Consider the following 22,788-nt stretch of genomic DNA (forward strand, 5'->3'; position numbering starts at 1 on the left):
ATTTGCACAGTGTGTAGGCGAGTTACATAGTGTGCTAGCCTCTCAGCTCAGACTTGCAGAAAATCATCAATTGTGGACAAGAACAGAAAGAGCCAATCCACACACTCAAGTGTATGCTGCTGTTCTATGCCTTCTGCACCCCTTGGAAGGATCAAGACACTTCTCTACCGGTGCTTCATAATCAGAGTTCTTGTCAAAAACCAGGAACGTGCTTCTAGGCCGTTTTCACTCTCTTTCGCTCACTATCTGTCACTCCTTCCCCAGGCGTGTTTGCAATAGCCCAATACCAGTTAGTCCCCTTTACCTCCAGTTTTCTTTAGCGGAGGCGGGGGCGGGGCGGGGTGGGGGTGGGGAGAAGGGAGCGAAGGAAGTGGGAAAGGAAGAGGACTACCTGTTCTCTCATCTCAAAGGGATAAAGAAGCTCATTCACATTGTAAATGCTCAGGTTTCTACAGCCATCCTCATATTTTCACAATTCAAAGCTTTAAATTTCCCCTCTTTTTCAAGTTGATTCCCTGATTCGCTCCATTTTTAACCGCTTCTCACTTCCTCATGCCCCTGATCAGGGCAAAAGTTACACGTTGTGCAGCTGCGAAAAGCACTTTTAGGTGACTTGGGAGGGGCCAGGTCCACAGGCCCCGAGCTGGGAGGATTCACAGTAGCTGGGTGGGCGCAACCGACTAGAGCGGGCAATGCCTCCCGGGCCCGCCCCTCCCCTTTCCTCCCCGCCCCGGAGCTGCAGCTCGCACCGCCGAGGAGTCCCAAAACAGGAGAGGGGGTTGGGAGCCGGTGACTCCAAAGCCCTGGATAACTTCCCCGCCCACAGTCCCATCCAGCAGCACTCGGCCTCCCGCAAACCCCGCGGGAGACACCTTCGGCCCCGCCCCTCCACAGGTCACCTCCCTCCACGCCCCTTTCCCTTGGCTCCGGCAGCCGGCAGGCAGGGAAGTGTCGTAAAGCCAGGCCCAGGAAACTTTACCCGGGGTAACAGCCGAGGCGCTTTACGGCGACGGCGGCTGGGTGAGATCCTTGGCGGCGGTGGAGGCGGCCGCGGCGGGGAAGGAGGCGGCGGCGGTGGCTGAGGAAGAGGAGTGGCGGCACCGGCGGCGGGGACCAGTGCCGGGTGAGCGGCAGGGAGAGGGAGGGAAGGTGCCGCGGGTGACAGGGCCGGCGGATGGGCCCGGGTGGACCGGGACGGTGGCCGGCTGAGCAGCTGGGCGGCGCTGACGAGCTGGGGGGGTCGGCAAGGAATTGGGGGGCAGCTCCGTGAGGGACGATTTCTGCCTTTGTTCCCCCCTCGTCCGCCGCTCCCCGCCCGCTGCCCCCTCTGTTCGGCGCTCGTCGGTCGTGTCTCATGGCCTCCTCTCTCGGTCTCTGTCGCTCCTAGGATGGCGGAGGTACCGCCTGGGCCTAGCAGCCTCCTCCCACCACCAGCACCTCCGGCCCCGGCGGCAGCGGAGCCCCGTTGCCCCTTCCCGGCGGGGGCTGCCCTCGCCTGCTGCAGCGAGGACGAGGAGGACGACGAGGAGCATGAAGGCGTTGGCGGCAGGAGCCGGGCGGGCGGCGAGGCGACGGCGGCGGCCAAGAGGCATCCGTGCCTCCGCTGCCCGGAGCCGCCGCAGGAGCAGCAGCAGCTCAACGGATTGATCAGCCCCGAACTGCGACACCTCCGGGCGGCCGCTTCCCTCAAGAGCAAGGTCCTGAGTGCAACTGAGGCGGCCACGAGCACGGCCAACCCCGACGGGGGCCCCAAAGCGACTGCAACAAAGGGAGCCGGGGTACACTCGGGCGAGAGACCCCTTCACTCCCTCCCCAATAATGCAAGAACTGCGCTCCCCAGCCTGGCAGAGGCAGCGGCTGCGAGCGACCCCGCGGCGGCCCGCAATGGACTGGCCGAGGGCACGGAGGAGGAGGAAGACGAGCAGGTGCGGCTGCTGTCTTCGTCCCTGACCGCTGGTTGCAGTTTAAGAAGTCCCTCGGGCCGGGAGGTCGAGCCTGGCGAGGATCGGACGATACGATATGTCCGATATGAATCCGAGCTACAAATGCCCGATATCATGAGACTGATCACCAAAGATCTGTCTGAACCCTACTCCATTTATACGTATAGATATTTTATCCACAACTGGCCACAGCTGTGCTTCTTGGTAAGTGGATGGAATGAAAAGAGGGTGAGCCCAACTGAGATCCAGGCCACGCAGGACAGGGAGCTTGAGGGCCGAGAATGTGGCCGTGGAGGTATCCTTGTGCTTTTCAGATGTATGTTACATGATGTAAAATGTGTGTACACATTCCTAGTTATTTAATGAAACTGTTCTGAAGGTAAGACTCAATGATTTGGGTTAACTTGATACTGATGAAAGTGCAGCAAGCCTTATGATGCATGTTTCACTGGGGTGGGGGTGGGGGGGTCTTGTGTCCTGTTTACATTAGCTTAGAGTCATGTTTAACCATCTTTAATTACCTTCCCTCATCTTCAGAGCACTTTTCAGTCATTTAATTTGAACTTGGTTCTGTTCAGATACAGGCCTTATTAATCTCGATTACAGCATAATCAGGGAAGAGTGTATTCATAAACATGTTTTGGTGAACATGATTGTCAGTAAACTTTCTGTGGCTACATTGGAGAATTAAATCTTACAAGTGTGTTCAGTAATTATGGAGATTGTTTCTTTTTACTCCAACAGGACAATTAAGAGTTGTAGCCAGTCTGCTTTTTCTAGAGGGTGCCACTAACACTTCTGGTGACTGAAAGACTCCTGAAACTTGAGCAAAATATTCTTTCGTGGAAACTTACCTATGAATTTGTTACTAATCTTTTTTTTAAAAAAAGAAATTGGTCAGAGATATGTTTAAACACTGGTACTTGGCTTGTGTAGGGTGTAGTTGACAAAAGTTTTTTATTTACATGTAAGTCCAAAAGACTATTGAATAAGCTGAATAATTTTTTTCAACTTACATACTATTGGCAGTACCAGTAATTTCTTTATAGTAATATTGACCCAATTTCAGTCTGTGTGAAACTTTTAACACAAATGTTGACTGCAGATCAGGATGTTTTGTATCACTGTACATAACATATTATTTCCATTGAATTATATGAATGGTGACATGCTTTTAAGGAACATTTTATTACATGTGAAGCTAAAAGCTACCATTACTATTTATTGTTCTAACATTTGCTTGGTTATACTTAATAGTTCATGCATTATGTTTTGACAATACTTTGAAAGTCTTTTTGATTCTATAGTTTGGTGGTAATCTGAAAATATAATCTGAGTATTGTAGATAATGTTTGTTTTGTTATTTTCTGCATTAATTTTGCTTAAACTTCAATTTAATACATTTGTTTAAGCTGTAGGTACTATTTTATGATGTAGAAAATTTCTCTTTTAGGTTTGTTAGCATTGTATCAAAGGTCTAAGACATGTCTGTGTTGGTGAACATGGGAAGATGATTTACAACACTATTACAAATGTCATATCAGATGCTATTATATTTGCTAAATATTTAAATTGATTTAATTGTAAGTTAACCCACAGTACTATATATTTGAGTCACATATTAAATTGAAATAGATGTTTTTCTGTCAGTTCCAGAAACTGGTTGTGCATTTAAGATATTTAGTCAACTTTGAGTCCTGATAGTATGTAGGCCTCCCAACTTGGCTGCCATTTTAGACTCTGGTAAATGTGATATTAGTAAACTTTAGTCTTGATTTTATATAGACCCCTCTTAATTCACCAGCTAATTTGTACTTTAGCCTTTAATAGCCAAAGTTTATATTAAATTCTGAATACCTGGAAATTGAGATGCACAAGTGGTTGTCCTGTAAGATTCACTAGTGCAAGCACGAATCTGGATGTATTGAATAATAAAACAGTAGTTAAATAACAGAGGCCCACTTAAGACTGGAATTTATGTTGGCATGTTTTAAATTTGAATTTTCCTTAAGAACTGCTTTTTTAAAAAATGCAAGTGTTTATTTTAAGTTATTTCTGTAAGGATCCTAGAGAGAGAATTATGGCCCAACTTTTAATTTTTTCCACTTTTCATGAAAAAAATAAAGATCTGAGTGACTTAATGTTTAATTATCCAGATATTTAGTATCAGAAAGGTAAAGGTAGAACCTAGGTGTCTGGCCTCTCATTATGGTAACAAGAACCTGGAAAAATGGCATACCCTTGATTCATTTTGTACAATTCATTATGTCACAAAGTTGTCTTCATTAAGGGATAGTTGTCCTTAAAAATATTGTTCTCAAAAGATTAGAAACCTCCAAATGTTCATGATTTCCATGGGTAACCTGTAAATGGGTCAAATGGAATATATGGGGTTGAACCATATTTGATTGGCTAACAAGAATGACAAGTTTCTTATAATTTTTTTTTCAAATAACGTAACAGATGTAAAAATACAAGAGTACAAATGTGAGGCACTGTCAGTTACTCTGTATTTTACCTGTTAGTGTTCATGGTATTTTGGTTGTTGATACCTTTTAGAAGTTCTTAAATTTACTACTAACAGTGTAATATAGTACTTCCGTTTATTTGTTCTAAATTTAACTTTCTGGCTTCCTTCAGTTTTCTATTTGTAGTGTTCTGGAATTTTGTAATCTCTGTTTCACACAATTTATGTTTTTCATAATTTTATTGACTCACAAACCTTTGTCCTTATAGAGTTAAATCTTAATCTTGCCAGTGATTTTTGAATTCCAGTACTTGAAAAAACACATTTTAATAGCATGAGTCTTAAAAGTATGTGCAGAAGCTTTTTATTTGAAAATATCATAAAGCAGTTTAGTGATTGTTGTAAATGTATATTTATCAACAATTTATCATGAAAGAATGCAGTATCTATCTTTACCAACAACTTTTTTATTAATAGGGTATCGTACATTGGGCTTTTATTTTTAGATGAAATGTACAACTTGATTTTTGCTTCTCTAGATTCTTAAATAGGAAAATATTCAATCTTGTCTAAGAATGAAATTATATTATTTTGTTATAGTATTTTGTTTGCTTTTTACTTTCTTGAGCAAAGAACAAAGATATGTTCGAAATTCCTGTTTAATTTGAAAGTATTGTTTAGTTGTAGTCAGTGATTTTAATTTTTTCTTGATTGAATGGCTTTAATGTCTGTAAGGTGTAGCTGTCCTTTATTTTTGTGTCAGAGGTTAATATAGACTTTCTTTCATGTCACGTGAGCTTAGTTTATGAGGTCAGGTCACAATTTTTTTCTAGCCCTTTTAAAGTATCATTTGATCTGATGAGTTTACATGTGAATATTTGTGTTTGAAGTGAGTTATTCAGAAAATGCTGTCATGAGGACTGTGGGGGTATAGCTCAGTGGTTGCATGCTGGGTTCAATCTCTAGCACCAAAAAGAAAAGGTGAAAAAAAAAATGCTGTCAGTGGCTGAGCATGTAGCTCAGTAGTAGATGGCATATAGGGACCCTGAGTTCAATCCCTAGCACCAAAAAGAAAAAAAAGTCAGAGACTTGTTTGATCAAATAACTTTTCTGTGTATTTCAGGCCTTAATGCCAAAAGAACATTTAATTTTCAAAAGAATTAAAGCACATTGATTTATTGTAAATGAAAAAAAAATGGAAATAATTTTAGAGGTTTATTGACCCAATATAATTTTGGAGTGTATGATAAAACAGAAATGAACTAGTGTGGGTTGTTGAATTTAATATCCCTTCAAAGGGATTTTTCTGACCTATTTTAGGTTTGTGTGAAATGGATTAGAATTATCTTGCCTAAAAAAGATTTCTCCACAGTTTATTTTTTAAAAAAAGAGTGAGCCTTTAATCAATTTATAGAATAAATTATTAAATTTATAGAATGACAGACTAAAAAAATGTTATGACAAATAAAGTTAAAATATGTCTTAGGTATAAATTGAGCTTTGTTATTAACTTTTAACTCAACCTATTTTTGTTGTTGAAATTGTTTCTTCTGCCAAGGTAATTTACCGAAAAGAAGTACTGCTTGCTGACACATTATTAAACAGTTAGAGATATTACCCTGTTTTATATTCATCAGAATATAATAATAGAACTTTTTTTTAATCAGTTTTGGGATTTTTAAAATATGTTTGCAGTGATGACACTGGAAATGTTAATGAAAATGGGGGATTATTAGCATTTATTTAACATGTAGCCTCTAACACTTTGAGAAGCTGACAAAATAGAAACTGGCAAAATAATTAATCATATTCATTAATGTAAATCTCTGATTTTGAGCTATAGAGAGCTTTATGACAATGACCTGTAATCAGGAGTATTCTAAAATTAAGACCATCATTCACTTAGTCTTCGGAATACTTCAATAACAAAATCTCGAATCTAAGCAATATTTTACAAATAATAATCCTTTTCCTGAAAATTTATATACTTTTTTCTTGATCAAAATCTTATTATTCAGGTATAAATGTTATGTAATATTGTTCATTAAAACTTTATTATAAAAACTTATAATATTCTGCTGATGGGAAAATTGTATAATGTTTCATCTTATACTTATGAATACATTTTTTCTTTAAAAAACTTTGCTCACCTGTTCCCCCTTTCCAAAACTTAAGTAGGTCTTTATTGCATGTAATTGTAATTTTAAGTTCCTCACGTATAATCTTATAAAGTACTTGATTGTTTACTTTGTGAAAAATCTTTTTCCTCCAGGCTTTAATAAGCATGAGAAATTCATGTTCTAAAAATATTGAGAGACTTTTAAAAACTGGAACATTTGAAGGAGTTTTGGGATTCAGATTTCTGAAACTTTTGTGGTTGCTGTCATTATCTCTTCCTCTTTCAAAAATGCTGACCAATGGTTGGTTGCTGTTTTCCCTGGGTAACTGTGCAGTACCTTTTAGCAATGTATTCTTCATAACTGTTTGTTTATTTTTAAGGCCATGGTAGGGGAGGAGTGTGTAGGTGCCATCGTTTGCAAGTTGGATATGCACAAAAAGATGTTCCGCAGAGGTTATATAGCCATGTTAGCTGTGGATTCCAAATACAGGAGAAATGGCATTGGTAAGATAAATATTATTTCAATAAAAGGGTGACTTAAGTTATTTTCATTTTTTTGTGTTTTAAAACAAAAGATTTAAATGTAAAATATAGAAATGAAGGTAAAGGAAGAAAATTAAAAGTTGTTTTTATTTTAAAGTAATATATTCAGAAAGCCCTTAAAATGAATTTCTTTTCTTGTTAATGATTTTAGAGATTTCTTTTGGGGGTAGTAATGGGGATTGAACCCAGTGGTGCTCTATCACTGATCTGTATCTCCAGCCCCTTTTATTTATTTAATTTTATTTTGAGACAGGTTCTTACTAAATTGTTCAGGCCAACCTTGAACTTGCAATCAATCTTCCTGCCTCAGGAATTCCAAATAGCTGGGATTAAAGATGTGCACCACTCTTGCCTGCTAGAGAATTATTATTATTTTGGGGGTACTGGGGATTGAACTAAGGAGCACTCAACCAATGAGCTACATCCCCAGCACTATTTTGTTTTTTATTTAGAGACAGGTTCTCACTGAGTTGCTTATGCCTCACTTTTTCCGAGGCGGGCTTTGAACTCACCATCCTCCTATCTCAGCCTCCCAAGCCTCTGGGATTACAGGTATGCACAATTAGACCTGGCTAGAGATTTTTTTTTTTTTTTTTTAAACAAGTAGAAGGTGATCAGTTCACATCTTCAAACCTTTTTTCTTTCTGATCACATTCAAAATGCTCTGCATTATATTAAGTACAAGAGATGCTGCAGTTTTTAATAGCATTATCCTATCCCTGAAGAAACTGTTCATCCTTGGGGGGTTACGTGGATCTGAATCAAGCCAAAAGTATGAAATAATTGTTATTGTTACTTTGTGCTAGTTGTCAAACATTTCAACTTAAGGGAGGCCCAGGAAAGGAGAATTGATTATTTCTTACTAGTTCCAAATTCCTCTCTTTGGGGGTCTACCTTTCCCAGCATGTTTAATTAATCTTATGCTCATGGTTTATAATGGTGGTTAAAACCACCTGGGTGATTTAAAAGCAAGTGTTTTGACCTTTTTCCCTGGAATCCTGTTTATCCTGTCAGGTAGGAGTAAAGCTTCCCCCAGTGACTGAAGTAAGCCTACTTAAAAACCATGCTGGGCTAGTGGCTCACTCCTATAATCTCCATGTCTCTAGAGGCTGAGGCAGTTTCAAGGCCAGCCTCAAAAACTTAGAACCTGTCTCAAAAATAAATAAATAAGTCTGGAGGTACAGCACATTGGGTCCCTGGGTTCAATCTACAGTACAAAAGACAGTACAAAAGAGAGGAGAAAAAAAACCACTGTTCTAGTTCTAGTGTCTACTGGCTCCCCCCACCCCATGATGGAAGATTGGAAGCTTAGGTAAGCAAACATTTGTCTAAATCTTGCCAAATTGTGGGATGTACTTAAGCAAGTATTCATGAAATAATACTTGATATCTGTACCAATATTTAATTATTAGCATTTTTGTTACTTGCAGCTTTTTGAAATAGTAAATGAACATTATTGTCTTAACATGAGACTATTTCATATAGTATCTGATGTCATGAGAAATTATTATAAATAGGTTTACTTAATGTTAAGGTGTTTTTGTTTGTTTGTTCTTTTTTTGAGACAGTCTCACTAAGTTGCCTAGGCTGGCCTTGAATTCCTGGGCTCAAAAGATCCTGCTTCAGCTTCCCAAGTAGCCGTGACTATAGGCATGTGCCACTGTGCCTGCCAATATGTTAGGTTTAACTTTTTTTTTTTTAATAGTATTGTAGTTTCCATTAAAAATTTTTAATTAGACTTGTTTTGTAGACCAAGTTTAATTTTCAGTGGATTGAAAAGAGCTGATAGGACTTGTGAAAAATGATAGGGAGTTGTTTGGCTAGTTCATAGGGCAGAAACCAGTTGCTTTAGGGTTACATTCTGGCCTTCAGATACGATTTGTGTGTCCCATGAAATGAATACATACTAGTATGCATGATTTGAAAACTAAGAGGTTTTTAAACTGAAATTTGTCTTTTTGTCTTAAAATCATTTGGAAGTTTTTTCTTTCAGTGTGTTAGGTATTTCTGATCCAAAGTAGGATACATTTGCTAGACATTTATAGACAACACCACTGACATCATTAAGAATGCCAAACTTAGTTGCACCTAGGGTCACTGTAAGATTTGTAGGAACTGAGTGTCTTGGCCTGGTGTGGGCACAGCAGTTCCTGTGAAGCTGCCTTGTGCCTTGCTCAGGTCATGCAGTAAGTTCTGGCTAGCACATGGTAGTCATGGATTGCTCTGGCCATATCACATCATGCTTGCTCTGGCCATCTCTTTTTCCTTTCTTCCTACAATAAAACAAACTCCTGCTTGGGGCAAATAATTACATCTTAGAAAAAAGAATGTATCAGGAGATAATTCTTTCAACAGGAACCTTAAATTGTTTGTGTCTAAATTCCCTTTGGTTCCTCTCAGCTTATATCTAAATTATTTTTTCGCACTTAATCTGAGGCGATCAGCATATCTGCATTCATGATAGAGTCTAACATTTTACATATCTGTGCTTATTATGAATATGACAAGTTAGGTTCTTTAATAAATTAATAATATTTTTCCTTCATTAATGCTCAGATCTATATTCTAGGTACTAACTTGGTTAAGAAAGCTATATATGCCATGGTTGAAGGAGACTGTGATGAGGTAAGTTTTTCTTAATGTTTAATGCCTTTATCCTAGGCAATATTATACTGAGTATTTTATAAATATTCTATAATAAAAGTAACATTTCACTTGGAAGCTTATTACACAAATTCAGCGAGAATTACATTCTATTTAAAAACATAAATTGTGACATAGAATAAATTTTAAGATAATGGAGCTAAAAAATCTTCAAAATGTAAAGGTGAAATCTTAGACATTTTTGGTAAATAACTGGTTTTTATAACTTTTTTATCAGTTAAGTCATTTAAGGTAGGTCTTACTACAAACCCAATTTTAATTTGTTTAAGAATTCACCTTAGTATTAGTGTCTAATATCTTTTTCTTTTTAAACTATGGGAAAAGTATCAGTCCATGTTAAGGATATTTCACACTTGAAAAAAATCTCTAAGCATTAAGCATAAATGATAAGGGTGTCAGGGAATGACTTTTTAAGTGTAAAACCTTCTGTATATTAATTTAAGGGAATCTTCTCTTTTCAACTTATTTTTAAGGCCTAATGGCAGATATAATTTGTTAATATCTTACAACATTGTGCTTTTCGTATGTACTCAGTAAACATCAGTGATGATTGGGATGTTAACATTTACTGTTGTACAGTGTGGAAGGGAACAAACTCAAACTAGAGAAGTACAGATGTCTTTACTATGACAGTGGTAACCAAGGAGGAGAAAAGTTGTATTGTACTTCTCAAGACAGTTGTCTTTGGGGGGGGGGGGCGCAAATGTGCCTTAGAAAGTTCTCAAAGTACATGAAATTAGATAATTTTTTCAACAGATTATAAATAATTCGTTTTCGTGACTTTTTTTTTTTTTAAAAGCAGGGTTTTTTTTTTAGGTCTAAAATTTATATAGATATTAATTATGTATTTTGTTTACAAAATCACCATCCACCATCTTCACACTTTTCTCTCTCTCTTTTTTTTTTTTTTTTTTTTTTGGTACCCCCCAAAAAAACCCAGGGGTGTTTAACTACTGAGCCAGCCTTTTCTTTTTATTTTGAGACTGGGCCTTGCTAGGTTACTTAGAGCCTTGAGAGGTTGCTGAGGCTGGTTTTGAGCTAGTCATACTCCTGTCTCAGCCTCCCAATTACTGGGATTACAGACATGCCCTACCATGCCTAGCAACACTCTTTTAATTCTTTTTTTTTTTTTTAAGTTTTTTTTATTTGTAGAAATACCTTTATTTGATTTATTTACTTTTTATGTGGTGCTGAGGATTGAACCCAGTGCCTCACAAGTGTGAGGCAAGTGCTCTACCACTGAACCGCAAACTCAGCCCCTCTTTAATTCTTTATCCTTCTTTCCACCTATAGCTAATAAGCATCCTTCCATTTTCTAGGTATACCTTTATGTAAGTGTGTAACTTTTTTGTACAAATGAAATCATTCTTGTGCAGTAATAATTGTTTTTATTTAACACCATCTCAATGTGTTTTCATGTTAAAACAGAGATTTACTGCAGAGTATTTTCAAGCTCCTGGTTCACCTTAGTCAATACTTCTAATCACACTAAATAATGGTTATATGATATATGGCCTATAGACATTGGGTAGCACAGTGAAGTCATTTTAGGATTTAAAGATATTTCATTTTACTCTTAATGGATAGCTCTTGGTTGGTGAAGGAACTCACATCATTTATGATAGCTTTCAGTATCCAAAAGTAAAATATCAGAAATCCAAGCCATTTACATGGCTGGTAACTAAATTTGCAGGAGGTAATTGAACTGGATGAGTTCATGAATGTAGGTCTCTATGTTTGGACCACTGCCATGCTAGCTTAGCTCATCAAGAAGAAAAGTCAGGCTTTATAAAACGTTACTTAGCAGTTTGGAGAATTCTTTGGGTTTGATAGACTGTTTTGATTTTCTGTTGAATAGAGTCATTTCTGGTGGGAAGGTTAGAGGCAGGGAGTATTCTGTTTCTATGGTTAAGCCTTTTATGAATTATCCTGAGGCTGTGTACTTTACCTTAATTGATCACATTTATATTAATATAGTATTGGCTTTTCTTTGAAAGTTCTAAGGTATGATACAGAGAATTTGATGCTAATGTTTAGTCTCAAGGTTAAATTCTAAGTTAGTGATATACTTTAGGATAGAACAGTCTTTTCATTGTGGGCCTGAAAATCTAATGCTGGTTCATTTTTCTTCCTTTTAAAGCAATGAATATTGCTTAATGTTAGGTTTAATGTTCATGGCAATGGTTTCTCCATGAACTTTTTCATCTTACATGATTTATCTTGCAATTGAGTATCTTTGCTTCAGAATTAGAGAACTTTTCCTTGATTTTTTTTTTAATTGCTTATCTGTGTCCCACATTGCTCAGATAATTTACTGTATGAAGGGACAGAACTCTTGTTTATGTTTTCACTCCCCTTTCCTTTAGTTTTAAACCAGAACAGCAACACTTTTTCACTTTTAATTTTTGATAGTATAGTGTATGTTGCTTTTGTTTCCTTATCATTTTATCCATTTGGTTTGGTTTCTGCCCTTCCACTATTGTAAAACTGCTTTTTCAATGATGTATCTTCTAGATCCAGTAGCTTCTTGGTTTTTTCCTGCTTATTAAAATATTTCTCAGTCTTTTAAGACCCAATTTAATACCAACAGTAGTACCTAGTTTTTCTTAATTTTTTGAACAGATCAGTTACACCTTCTGTGTTTTTCTTGACTTTTTTTTTTTTTTTAATACTTTCTGCACTTACATTCACTTTCAGTGTCTGTGCCTTAACCACTGAAGGACAGAGATGCCTTATCATGTTATTGCTATATTCTAAGTACTTAGGTTGCATTTGTGATAGAGTAAACGGTTCATAAATATTTGTTGAGTCATTAGTTCTGTGTTGCTAGCATTGTGTTTATACCTCTATTTTAAGGAGCACATTTGAATTTTGGCTTATATGAGTTTTTAACTTGTCTTTTTTTTTTTTTTAACTTTATGGAAGCTTTCTAAGAACAGCAATTGCCTTTTTTTTTTGTATACAATGCCTAACATTTAAAAAGCAAAAGGCTTCTGCAGAATTAGCCAAGTTGTTAAAAAATGTTTTGGTTAAAAAATAAATAAATAAAATGTGCTAGGTGCAGTGGCTCATGCCTTTAATCAGAGTGACTCAGGAGGCTGAGGTAGGGAGGATTGCAAATTTGAGGCCAGCCTTAGCAACTTAGACCCTCAGCAATTTAGTGAGACCCTTGTCTCAGAAAAAAAAATAAAAGGGGCTGGGAATGTGACTTAGTGGTAAAATGTTCCTGGGTTCTATCCCTAGTGCCAAAAAAAAAAAAAAAAAGAAAGAAAGAAAGAAAGAAAGAAAGTAAAGAGGGGCTGGGGATGTGGCTCAAGCGGTAGCGCGCTCGCCTAGCATGCGTGCGGCCCCGGTTCGATCCTCAGCAGCACCACATACCAACAAAGATGTTGTGTCCACCGAGAACTAAGAAAAGATAAATAAATGTTAAAATTCTCTCTCTCTCTCTCTCTCTCTGTCCCCCTCTCTCTCACTCTCTCTTTAAAAAAAAAAAAAAAGAAAGTAAAGAAATTGCTCTTTATTGTTTTGAGGAAAAATTTGAAATTTTAATTCTCTAAGAATATAGTGATCAGTTATCAAACATTAAACATGTGATTTTACTTTCATTAAATTAGGCCAAGCTTCCTTTCTTTTAAAGGGTCAAGAAATAATAGCTTATCTGAAAACCTATCTTTGTTTGTTTTTGTTATTATGATGCCTGGGATTCAACCCAGGGCCTTGAGTATGCAAAGCAGGCTCTCCACTATTGAACTACACTTCCAGCCCTAAGAATTTTAAATTACTTCCTTTTCTCTCCTTTCCCTCTTTCCTTTTTTCCTCCCCCCCTTCCCACCCCCTTCTCTTTTTCCCTTTCTTAAAACCTTGGGCTGCATGTATGTAGTTCTACCACTGAGCTGCATCCCTAGCCCTTAAATTACATTTTCTGTAACTTAGATTGTGCTGCTGTTTCTAATATTCTTAACAAAGATATTTTTAACCCTGTGGACCTATTAACAGATAAATGCACATCCTATCAATTTATATTTTCTCTTTACTGAATATGTGACTTTAATGTTTATATTGTCTACTAGCCATTTTAATTTCAGAATTTAAAAAGCAAAAGTTAGTAAATAGAGTTGAAATATAGATCATGTGGTTGCCCAAATAATAATTCTACTTTATTCTGGCTCAGTAGATATCTTCACTTTGCCTTACTGTGATTTTGCCAACATTTTATATCAAAATTAAACATGTTAAAACAGCAGAGCTATTTTTCACTTCTTTACATTTGGCATACCAACCAAAAAAATTATAGCATCATAAAAAAGAAATAAATAGGGCGGAGGTTGTGTCTCAGTGGCAGTGCACTTTCCTTGCAGATGTGAGGCACTAGGTTTGATCCTCAGTGCCATATAAAAATAAATAAACAAAATAAAAATATTGTGTCTATAACTTAAAAAAAATTAAAAAAAAAAGTGGATTTGTTGTTTCATGACTAAAAAGTGCAGTATCCATATGCTGATCTCCTTTAGCTTGAATTTGGTTACACCCCCATGCTCTGGCTGCCATATGTATAGCAGCTAAGACAAGTATCAGGTTTGTGTTTCACATTAAAGGGTAAGATAAATACAGATTACTTGAGTGAGTTCCTAAAATATGATTTTATAAGTAAAATCTGTAAACCTAATTATAGTATATCTTCATGGTAACTATTTTTTGTATTTTTTTCTGAAATAAATTAGTATATGTACATGTAATTGATCAGTCTAGTTAACAGGACTTTTACTGTTTTAAACTATAGCTATCCTTGGAAAAAAAATTTTTTTAAGATTCAAGATATGATTATTATATTAATATCCAGAAGGAAATATGATCATAATACAATAGAATCAGAATTTCTTTTTAAAAAATATTTTAATAGTTGTTGATGGACCTTTATTTATTTATATGTGGTGCTGAGAATTGAACCCAGTTTATCACAAATGCTAGGCAAGCGTTCTACCTCTGAGCCGCAACTCCAGCCCCTAGAATTTCTTAATGGAACTTAAATGTGTAGTATATAACCTTAAAATGTTTTTGGTTGAAAATCATGTCCTTTCCCTGCCCTGTTCTTAGGATTGAACCTGAGGCCTTGTGCATTTCTCCCTTTTCTGTAATGTTTAGTACAGAAAACTTGGAAAATATAAAAAATCTACTGCCTACCTTTCTAATATATACATTTTGGTATTGCCATTTCTTAAAATGCACATGTTTAGTTTTAATAGGTAGTTTCTCTTTTGTGTAAATAATATCTCTGTAACTTATTGTATATTGTTTACAATTTGCTTTTAAACCCAAGACTTCCCCTACAGCTTAATTCTTTTTTCCTAATGCTTATTTCTAGCAATATACAAGTAATACACATGACATTTTGGTAAATTCTAGATGTGTAATGGTCTACTGTATTTTATACTATTAAAAGTATAAAATATATTAGCAATAATTACTAAACTAGATTAAGTTATTTTTTGGTTAGAATAAATACATGTAAGGGTAGGAAGATCCAATCATTCATTTTTTTTTCACCCTGATAGTGTAACTGACTTCTTAGCACTTTAATTATATATTTATCATTACATTTTTAAATGTGTTTAATAATTATATGTTTATAATGTTTAACATTATAAACATACAAATTATATGTTTATATGTTTATAACATTTTTATTTCATTAGAAATGTATTTTTGGCTTGGTTATATAGTCTGCTGGGTAAATAATAGAATAAAATGGAGTTATTAAAATGTAAGGATTTGGCCGGGCACAGTGGCACACACCTGTAATCCCATCTGCTTGGAAGGCAAGAGGATTGCGAGTTCAAAGCAAGGCGCTAAGCAACTCAGTGAGACCCTGTCTCTAAATAAAATACAAAATAGATCTGGGGATATGGCTCAGTGGCTGAGTGCCCCTGAGTTTAATCTCTGCTACCCTCCTTCCCCCACCCCACACACATACACAAAAAGGATTTGGCATAAATAGTTTGGCCTAATTAAAGAACTGGCCACTTAGCATCTGTGTGATTATAAGAAAATCATTTAACTTTTTCTACCATCACTTTGCAATATGATGGTAATTCTGATCATAGTAGGATGTTGTTAAAAGCAATAATTAGTTGTTCAACAAATACCAGTGGAAGGTCTGCTAGTTGACATACAGTATGCCAGTGGACATGCCTGCTCTCTAGAATCTTCCAGCTTAGAATATTGAAAAATACTGATCTAAATCATAGACATTTGGCTTGCCCTGATAATGGTTGTTGCTGAGAGAATCAGTGGAATATCATAGTAACTCCTTTTCTCTGTTAAATAGGATTCAACTTTGTCATGTTTCTTTATGATCAAAAAAATCCTCAATTATTCTTTGGTTTCTTATGTAATACTTCCATGTTGAAGAGTAAGAGAAGCTTTAAGTAAATTTCCAGTGTAAACCCAAATTTTCTTTTAACATAAAAATTTAAGTAGTTAAGTATTTAAAAGTAGTTATCTTTTCCTAGCATTTTCAGTTGTGTCAAATAATATATGGTATCTTTATTTAGAAAATGTGAGTGTGCTAAGGGAATCTTTACATTTTAATTAGAGTAGCCTTTTATGTAATTTTTTTCTGTGTAATTGGGCTTTATTTTATTAATCTGTTAAGATGATGATAAACCAGAATTAAATTCCTAACCACACCTCAATTGTGTTTGTGTAGCTATAGTGAGCCTTTGATGTGTTCTGAATATTTTTAGATGGCTGAATATAAACGAAGGTGGACTTAGATCCCCTTTATCCTGTCCTTTGTAGGTTTGATCTCCTTTTTGCTGCTTTATTTTATTCTGGGAAACAATTGGGGAAAGTACAGAAGATTGGTTACTACTAAGCTCTGGTTCATATTTGGACTCTGGTTTGTCCTTACTCTACTGGTTGTCTTAAGTTTCATTCATCTGTAAAATAGAGGTAGCCATATGTTCTTCATAGATTTGCTGTAAAAATAAAAATGACATAATTCTTTTTATTTTTATGAAGTCAATTACAAATTTTACATTGTTACAGCTTTAGTGGTTCTCATATACATGGCCTTGATTTAACATTTTAGCAATAATTAGTGCTGACCTAATAACAGAATTCCAGGAATTACCCAACAGAATTGTTCAAAACCAAAAACTTGCATTAATCAGACAGGAATGTTTCAAATTGTAGCATGACATACTAGAAATTGAATTGTGTGTGTGTGTTTAAGAGCAGAGAGAAATTGAATTTTAATTCTTTAATTTATTTGCTGTATAAAAGTCTTCCTAAGAATATTTTCACTTGATCCTGAACTGTCAATTACTTGCTTTTTAAAAATCTTTCAAAGGTTTGGATTTAGCATGCTATTTGCTTTTATGGGTTAATTGCATTGGTAATTGCTTTCAGAAGATGCTTTTGCTTTATATTCTCTAATCATTTAAAAGCATGGCAATACCTTTTTTGTAATATTCATGTAATGTATATCATACAATGAAAGATGCTAAGGACATATTTTATTAACAAATATTTAAGAGATTTCAGTGTGGTAGACAGTATGGTACAGAGGAAACAGGTGTGAAGGTGGTTTGCATTGTCCCTGCCCATTAGGCTCACCATCTAGGAAAGGTGACACATGTATTGAATGTTTCATTGGAGCAGTCCAGTGGTTGTAGGATTAGTATAAAAGGAAATGAGTATTCCCTCTAATCTGAAAGGGAAGGCCAAGGCCCAAAACAATGGGGATAGAAGGAATAGTCTTTTCATGGTAGGTTCCAGAGACTGAAAATTCAGTGTTGAATATAAAAACAGTAGGAGAGAAACTTAAAGCAAAGTTGGAAACATTGAGGCCATATTAATGTAAATTTTAGGATTCTAGATTATTTTTAGATTGTGGATTTCATCTTGAGGATAAAAGAGTCAGTAAATTATTATAAGTAGGGTGTTAAGAACATCACTACTTGTAGATGGTGGGAGACCTCTTGAGTTAGGGAACTCTTAAAATTACAATAAGATTTGATGGGAGCTTGGACTAGAGTGGTATGAGTGGGAATGGAAAGAGAACCAATTTGAGACAATAGTTTTTGAGGGAATTGACAGTATTCACTGGATGTTTGTAGGTGGGTGGAGAGTAAAGTTTCAAAGATGATCCTGAGTTGCAGATCTGAAGCTTTGGTGTGGTGTTATGGAAATCCTATTTACAGAGATATAGAATTATAGAGAAAGATCAGGCCATGAATTCAATTTTGGATATGATAAGTCAAAGGGTACTGCCTTTTCTCTATTTACATCTGTTATTTTAATTCTTGCCTTGATAGTTTGAGATAGCACAGGAATAGCTTCATATGCTTTACTTGGACCTTTGTTTTATTGTACTTTGCCATTTTTTCTTTCCACTCTATAAATACCTAAGTGTTATGACACCATAATAGTAACTGTAGCTCACTGTATTGATAATTCTTCAGTGAGGTAGGTGAGAATCAATAGAAAAGGCAAATAGAATTATGTTTATTTATGTAATGATATCTATTTTAACCTACCCTAAAGTTTGAGTATCACTGATCTGAATTATCAGACTTTATCTGCAAAAGGCCAGGTATTAAATATTTATAGGCTTTGTGGACCATAGCTTTGTGTGGCAACTGCTCAGCTCTGCCCTGTGCCAAGAAAGCATTCATAGGCATGTAAACAACTGGGTATGGCTATATTCCAGTAAAACTTTATTTACAGAACCCAGCAGCAGGCACATTTGGCTCAAAGTCTGTAGTTTGCAGACTCTGGTCTAGACTCTAGATAAATGTGGTAGTTGTTACCAGGATGAACGATGACATGTAATGAAAATAGAGGAACAAGAGGTCAAACTGAATAGTTTTAAGTACTGGTTTACTTTTTAAACCTTTGATGATTTTTCTTTCTTTTCCCCTTCATCTTTTGTCACCTAAATTTTTCTCTATAGGGAAACAGTTCATCTTTGTTTTAGTTTAAGAGATGTATTCTCATTTTAAAAGATTTCAAATGTCACAAAAATCAGTGGAACAGAAAATAAGCCCCAGGGATTCATCCCCTCCTTGACTCAAAGATAATTACTGTTAACATTTTGATGACTTTTTTCTATGTATCATTAATATTGTTTTCACCATTGGTTTTTAAATCAATTTAAAAGTATATATTTTTTAAATATTTAATCTGATTATATCTTTTAAGTTTTCCAAATTATGAGATTTTAACTTAATTCTCTCATTTCTTTAAAGGTTGTTTTGGAAACAGAAATAACAAATAAGTCTGCTTTGAAACTTTATGAAAATCTTGGTTTTGTTCGAGATAAGAGGCTGTTCAGATACTATTTAAATGGAGTTGATGCACTGCGACTTAAACTGTGGCTGCGTTGAGAAATTGACATCAAGGAACAACTTCCAACAACACAGAATCGACATTTGCATGCAATGCAATTTGTACAGAATTGCTTTGCAGGTGGATTTAGTAATTTCCATGCAGCTCTTACCTGTCAGTGTCTCATTGAGTGTCGCACAATATTTGTTGCACTTTGGCATGGCGCATTTGTTCTGAATTAAAAGAGATTGTTTTAAACTTCAAGAGTTCTTTTGGTACCAACAAGATGTGCCAGTTGATAGCCAAGATTTGTTCATTTTCAGAGTCTGCTGACAATGTTATTTGCATAGTGATCATTTTATCACAGAACCAGTAAATGGAACATGATTTTTGTTCCTTAAAAAAGCCAATGTAGATTGTAAAAGTCTCTAAGTATACTAACATTTCACACAAAACCTGCCATAGTTTTCTGAAAGGGGTGAGGGAAAAGCTTCAATTTTAGGTTTTATTTTTTTCAATATTAAATTTTCCATTCTTGAATATTGGTACCTCAGTGATTAGTGAATGAAAAAAAATGTAGGATGGGGTATTGTTTTACAATAAGTAAAGATAACAATTAAATTTCGTCTGCCAGTGCCTGTGTAGATAAGTAAATTTGTCTTCATCTCTAGGTTTTGAATGCATGCTGTCTTTTCCTTTTCTTTAAGGCTTTTACAAGAAAACTTTGTTTTTATTTAAATTCTAAATTTGATAATAAATTATTTCAGATTTTTATAATTTGGATACTTTTTCCAGGTGAGTGACAGAGTGGTTTACTTTAGAAGTCCCTTCTTTCTTTACAGTAAGAGGTTGAAATCTATTTGGAAAACCTTAGAGGAATGGCTCAAAAGGGATGAGAAAAGTTGAGAGAGCAGGGAATTGCTGGGTTTTGGATGCACTTTTTTGTTTTGTTTTGCTTTGTTTTTTTGGAGAGGGAATTTTTGGAAAAGAACAGAAAATTAATGTAAATTGGTGTGATTTTATTTAATCAAAATTATTGCTAAGCTGTGAAGAACAGCTTTTATAAAGTAGCTGGAATTTTTTTCCCACTTAACTTGGATTCATGTTGCTTTTGTTTCTTAAAATGCTTCACTTTTGATTCTTCATCTTGGAAATAAATTTCAAGGTGCATTGTATCCATTTTAAGCTGCTTTTATTTTCTTTTCACTTGTCTGAGCAGATTGTCGGGGGAGCTTTGCTTTGTTCCTCCAGAAACACACAAAAGGGAGAAATGAAAATCTTTTTTTAATGAGTTCTTTGGGTTTTCTGAACAGCTACCATGTTTATTAATTACATTGTGTTTTGGCTAATCAGTGCAATGTAACGAATTTTCAAGTTAATTGCTTTCAGTTGAGTCGGTAAATCTGTGATGGATAATTTATTTAACTGGAAAACCTAGGTACCCATAAGAAAAAAAAGATTCATTCTCTGTGAAAACTCTTTTGTAGGAATCTATGTTGTCATTTTCATTTGGATATACTTCTGCTCTAGGATTTGGTTTGAATATTTTATGAGTATAATTACTGTATTTTTAAAACCCTACCTCCATTAACAGTTGGTAAAGGCCCCTTTTCAGGAAAGTTTGTTGCTTTTTTTTTTTTTTTTTTTAAGGAAAGCTGCTCTTTGCTCAGTATAGTGTTTTCAAAGTGAACATGATTACAAGGATTTTTAAAATAAATAATTTATATTTGATGAAAACTAAAGTTCCTCCTGGTGGGATCATTTATAATTCCTTATTTTAAAGAAAACATTTCCATTTTACATTTTATTTAAAAGCTTAATGTTAATGGGCAGAATATTGGTTCTATCAACAAATATCACCACCATAGTATTCAACTTTTCAGCTGACCAGTTTGAGTCTGTTTTTGATTAAACTTCATTTGGGCTCTAGCATTTAGAAGAATGCCAGTCATATCAATGCTTCTGTTATTATTTGTTAATAAGAAGGAAACTAGCTGAAACAGTGTTACGTGTGTCATCAAGTTATATTTCATAGCCTTATATTTGGTTCTTAGGTAATGATTGTTGTTGAACGTACATTTGATTGACTCAAATAATGGGGACAGTTGTAAAGTAGATACATGCTAATTATCAGTTCAACCATTTTTTAATGTTTTTGCCAGAATGTTAAGGAAACCCTAACTACTGACCTTTAACCCCAGAATTGCTGAATTAACTAAATTGATTGCTTGGGCATTTGTAAACATGACCTTAACCATGTGACTAAAAAGTGAAATGGATGCCATATTGTTCAGCTGGTGTATGTTTAATATCAGTGTACCTTATGTCTTTAATTAGGTGCGCAAAAATTGTTCACCTAAAATTTTAATCTCTAGCATGATAATCCAGCAGCAAAATTAAAAGTCTCTCTTCCATTTGAAATAGCATCAAACATTCACTTACTTTGATAACAGACTTACATTTTTCTCATATCAGCTTGAAACAGTTCCATTTATAATTGATAGAGTGGGTTCACTTGGCTAAAACTGAGCAAAATTGGTGCAACTTTCTTTTAATGGGGTGCTGCCTCTTTAAGACTGACTGTACTTTATCCACTGACACTGGTTTAGCAGTTGGGACTGCTGAACATTTTTATACATGCTACCATGAAGCTATATATGTTAGTGTTAAAGAAGCTAACGGGTATACTATCATTTTTGGTATGTGGGCTATTATTTCCCTTACCTTGGGATGAAGCTACTTACTCTAGAGAAGTCCACAGATCAGAAACCAGACAGTAGTTTTTGAAGTTGAAGCCAGCAAAATAAGAAAAAAGTACTATTAAAAAATTGGTTTTGATATTTTCTGCCTCTCTCTTCTCCAAATTACCCTCCCCCCTTGCTCGACAAATCTATGTAAAGGAGTTTGTTTGTCACGTTTCAACTTTACCTTGCCCTGTGTTATGATGTTGGCTGACATGTATAAGACTGGATGTGTATATTTATTATGGTGTCTAAAAAATCATGAAGTTCATCACTTTGGAGGAGCGTAGATAAAATCAAATTAGTAGCGCATCAGAGTTATTTTTCAGTGCACCATGACATCATTAAAATGAGTGCTATAATGTTACAGGGCTTTCAGGTTTGTAAAAACATAACCATAAATTATATTGACGTCAGATATGAGTTGAGTATCTATAAAATATCACGTGTATCTCAAAATATTGGACTGCTGTTTGATGACTGGATATTGCTGCATAATTTTCTCTTATTGTCCCATATTCTTTTGGAGAGAGAGATTTAATGGGATTTGAAATGTGCAAGCTGTCTAAATAAGATGCAGTCAAATAAAGTATGGTTAAGTTGTGTTTGCATTTTTCTTTAAGATACAGCTGTGTGCATTTGTGATTTTTTTTTTTTTTTTGGTTTGTTTTTTGCTTTTACTCAGAGAAACAAGAAGCAATCTATAATGTTCCCACTTCCTGCCTCCCATCCAAGAGTTATTTGGAAGCAGTAATAAACAGTTGTGTTTGTTCTACTTTGTGTTCTGACAAAGTAAATTTGAAAGTAACATGAACTTGATTTTTCTAAAAGTACTCAGTTCATATGTCAGATATCAGTACACATGAGAGTTTTTTGCGTGCATTAAACTGAAAGTTATTTATTCCATAGCAGTTTATTTCTGAGAATTTTTATTTTAGTTTACTATTTTTCGTATAGTGCCTCCTTGTGTTAGTAATATTT

At 35.5% G+C, this 22,788-nt stretch overlaps 1 protein-coding gene across 1 annotated transcript; it reads left to right on the forward strand.

Moving 5' to 3' along the window:
- Positions 1 to 967: 967 nt before the first annotated feature.
- Positions 968 to 22,433, forward strand: Naa30 (N-alpha-acetyltransferase 30, NatC catalytic subunit). The gene is made up of 5 exons (XM_005322740.4): positions 968 to 1,123; positions 1,388 to 2,147; positions 6,910 to 7,033; positions 9,642 to 9,697; positions 18,988 to 22,433. The coding sequence occupies exons 2-5, from the start codon at positions 1,389 to 1,391 to the stop codon at positions 19,123 to 19,125; spliced, it is 1,077 nt and encodes a 358-aa protein (XP_005322797.1). The 5' UTR covers positions 968 to 1,123; position 1,388; the 3' UTR covers positions 19,126 to 22,433.
- Positions 22,434 to 22,788: the final 355 nt, after the last annotated feature.

The sequence above is a fragment of the Ictidomys tridecemlineatus genome, chromosome 5, assembly GCF_052094955.1.
Source record: "Ictidomys tridecemlineatus isolate mIctTri1 chromosome 5, mIctTri1.hap1, whole genome shotgun sequence".
NCBI classification, from domain to species: Eukaryota; Metazoa; Chordata; class Mammalia; order Rodentia; family Sciuridae; genus Ictidomys; species Ictidomys tridecemlineatus.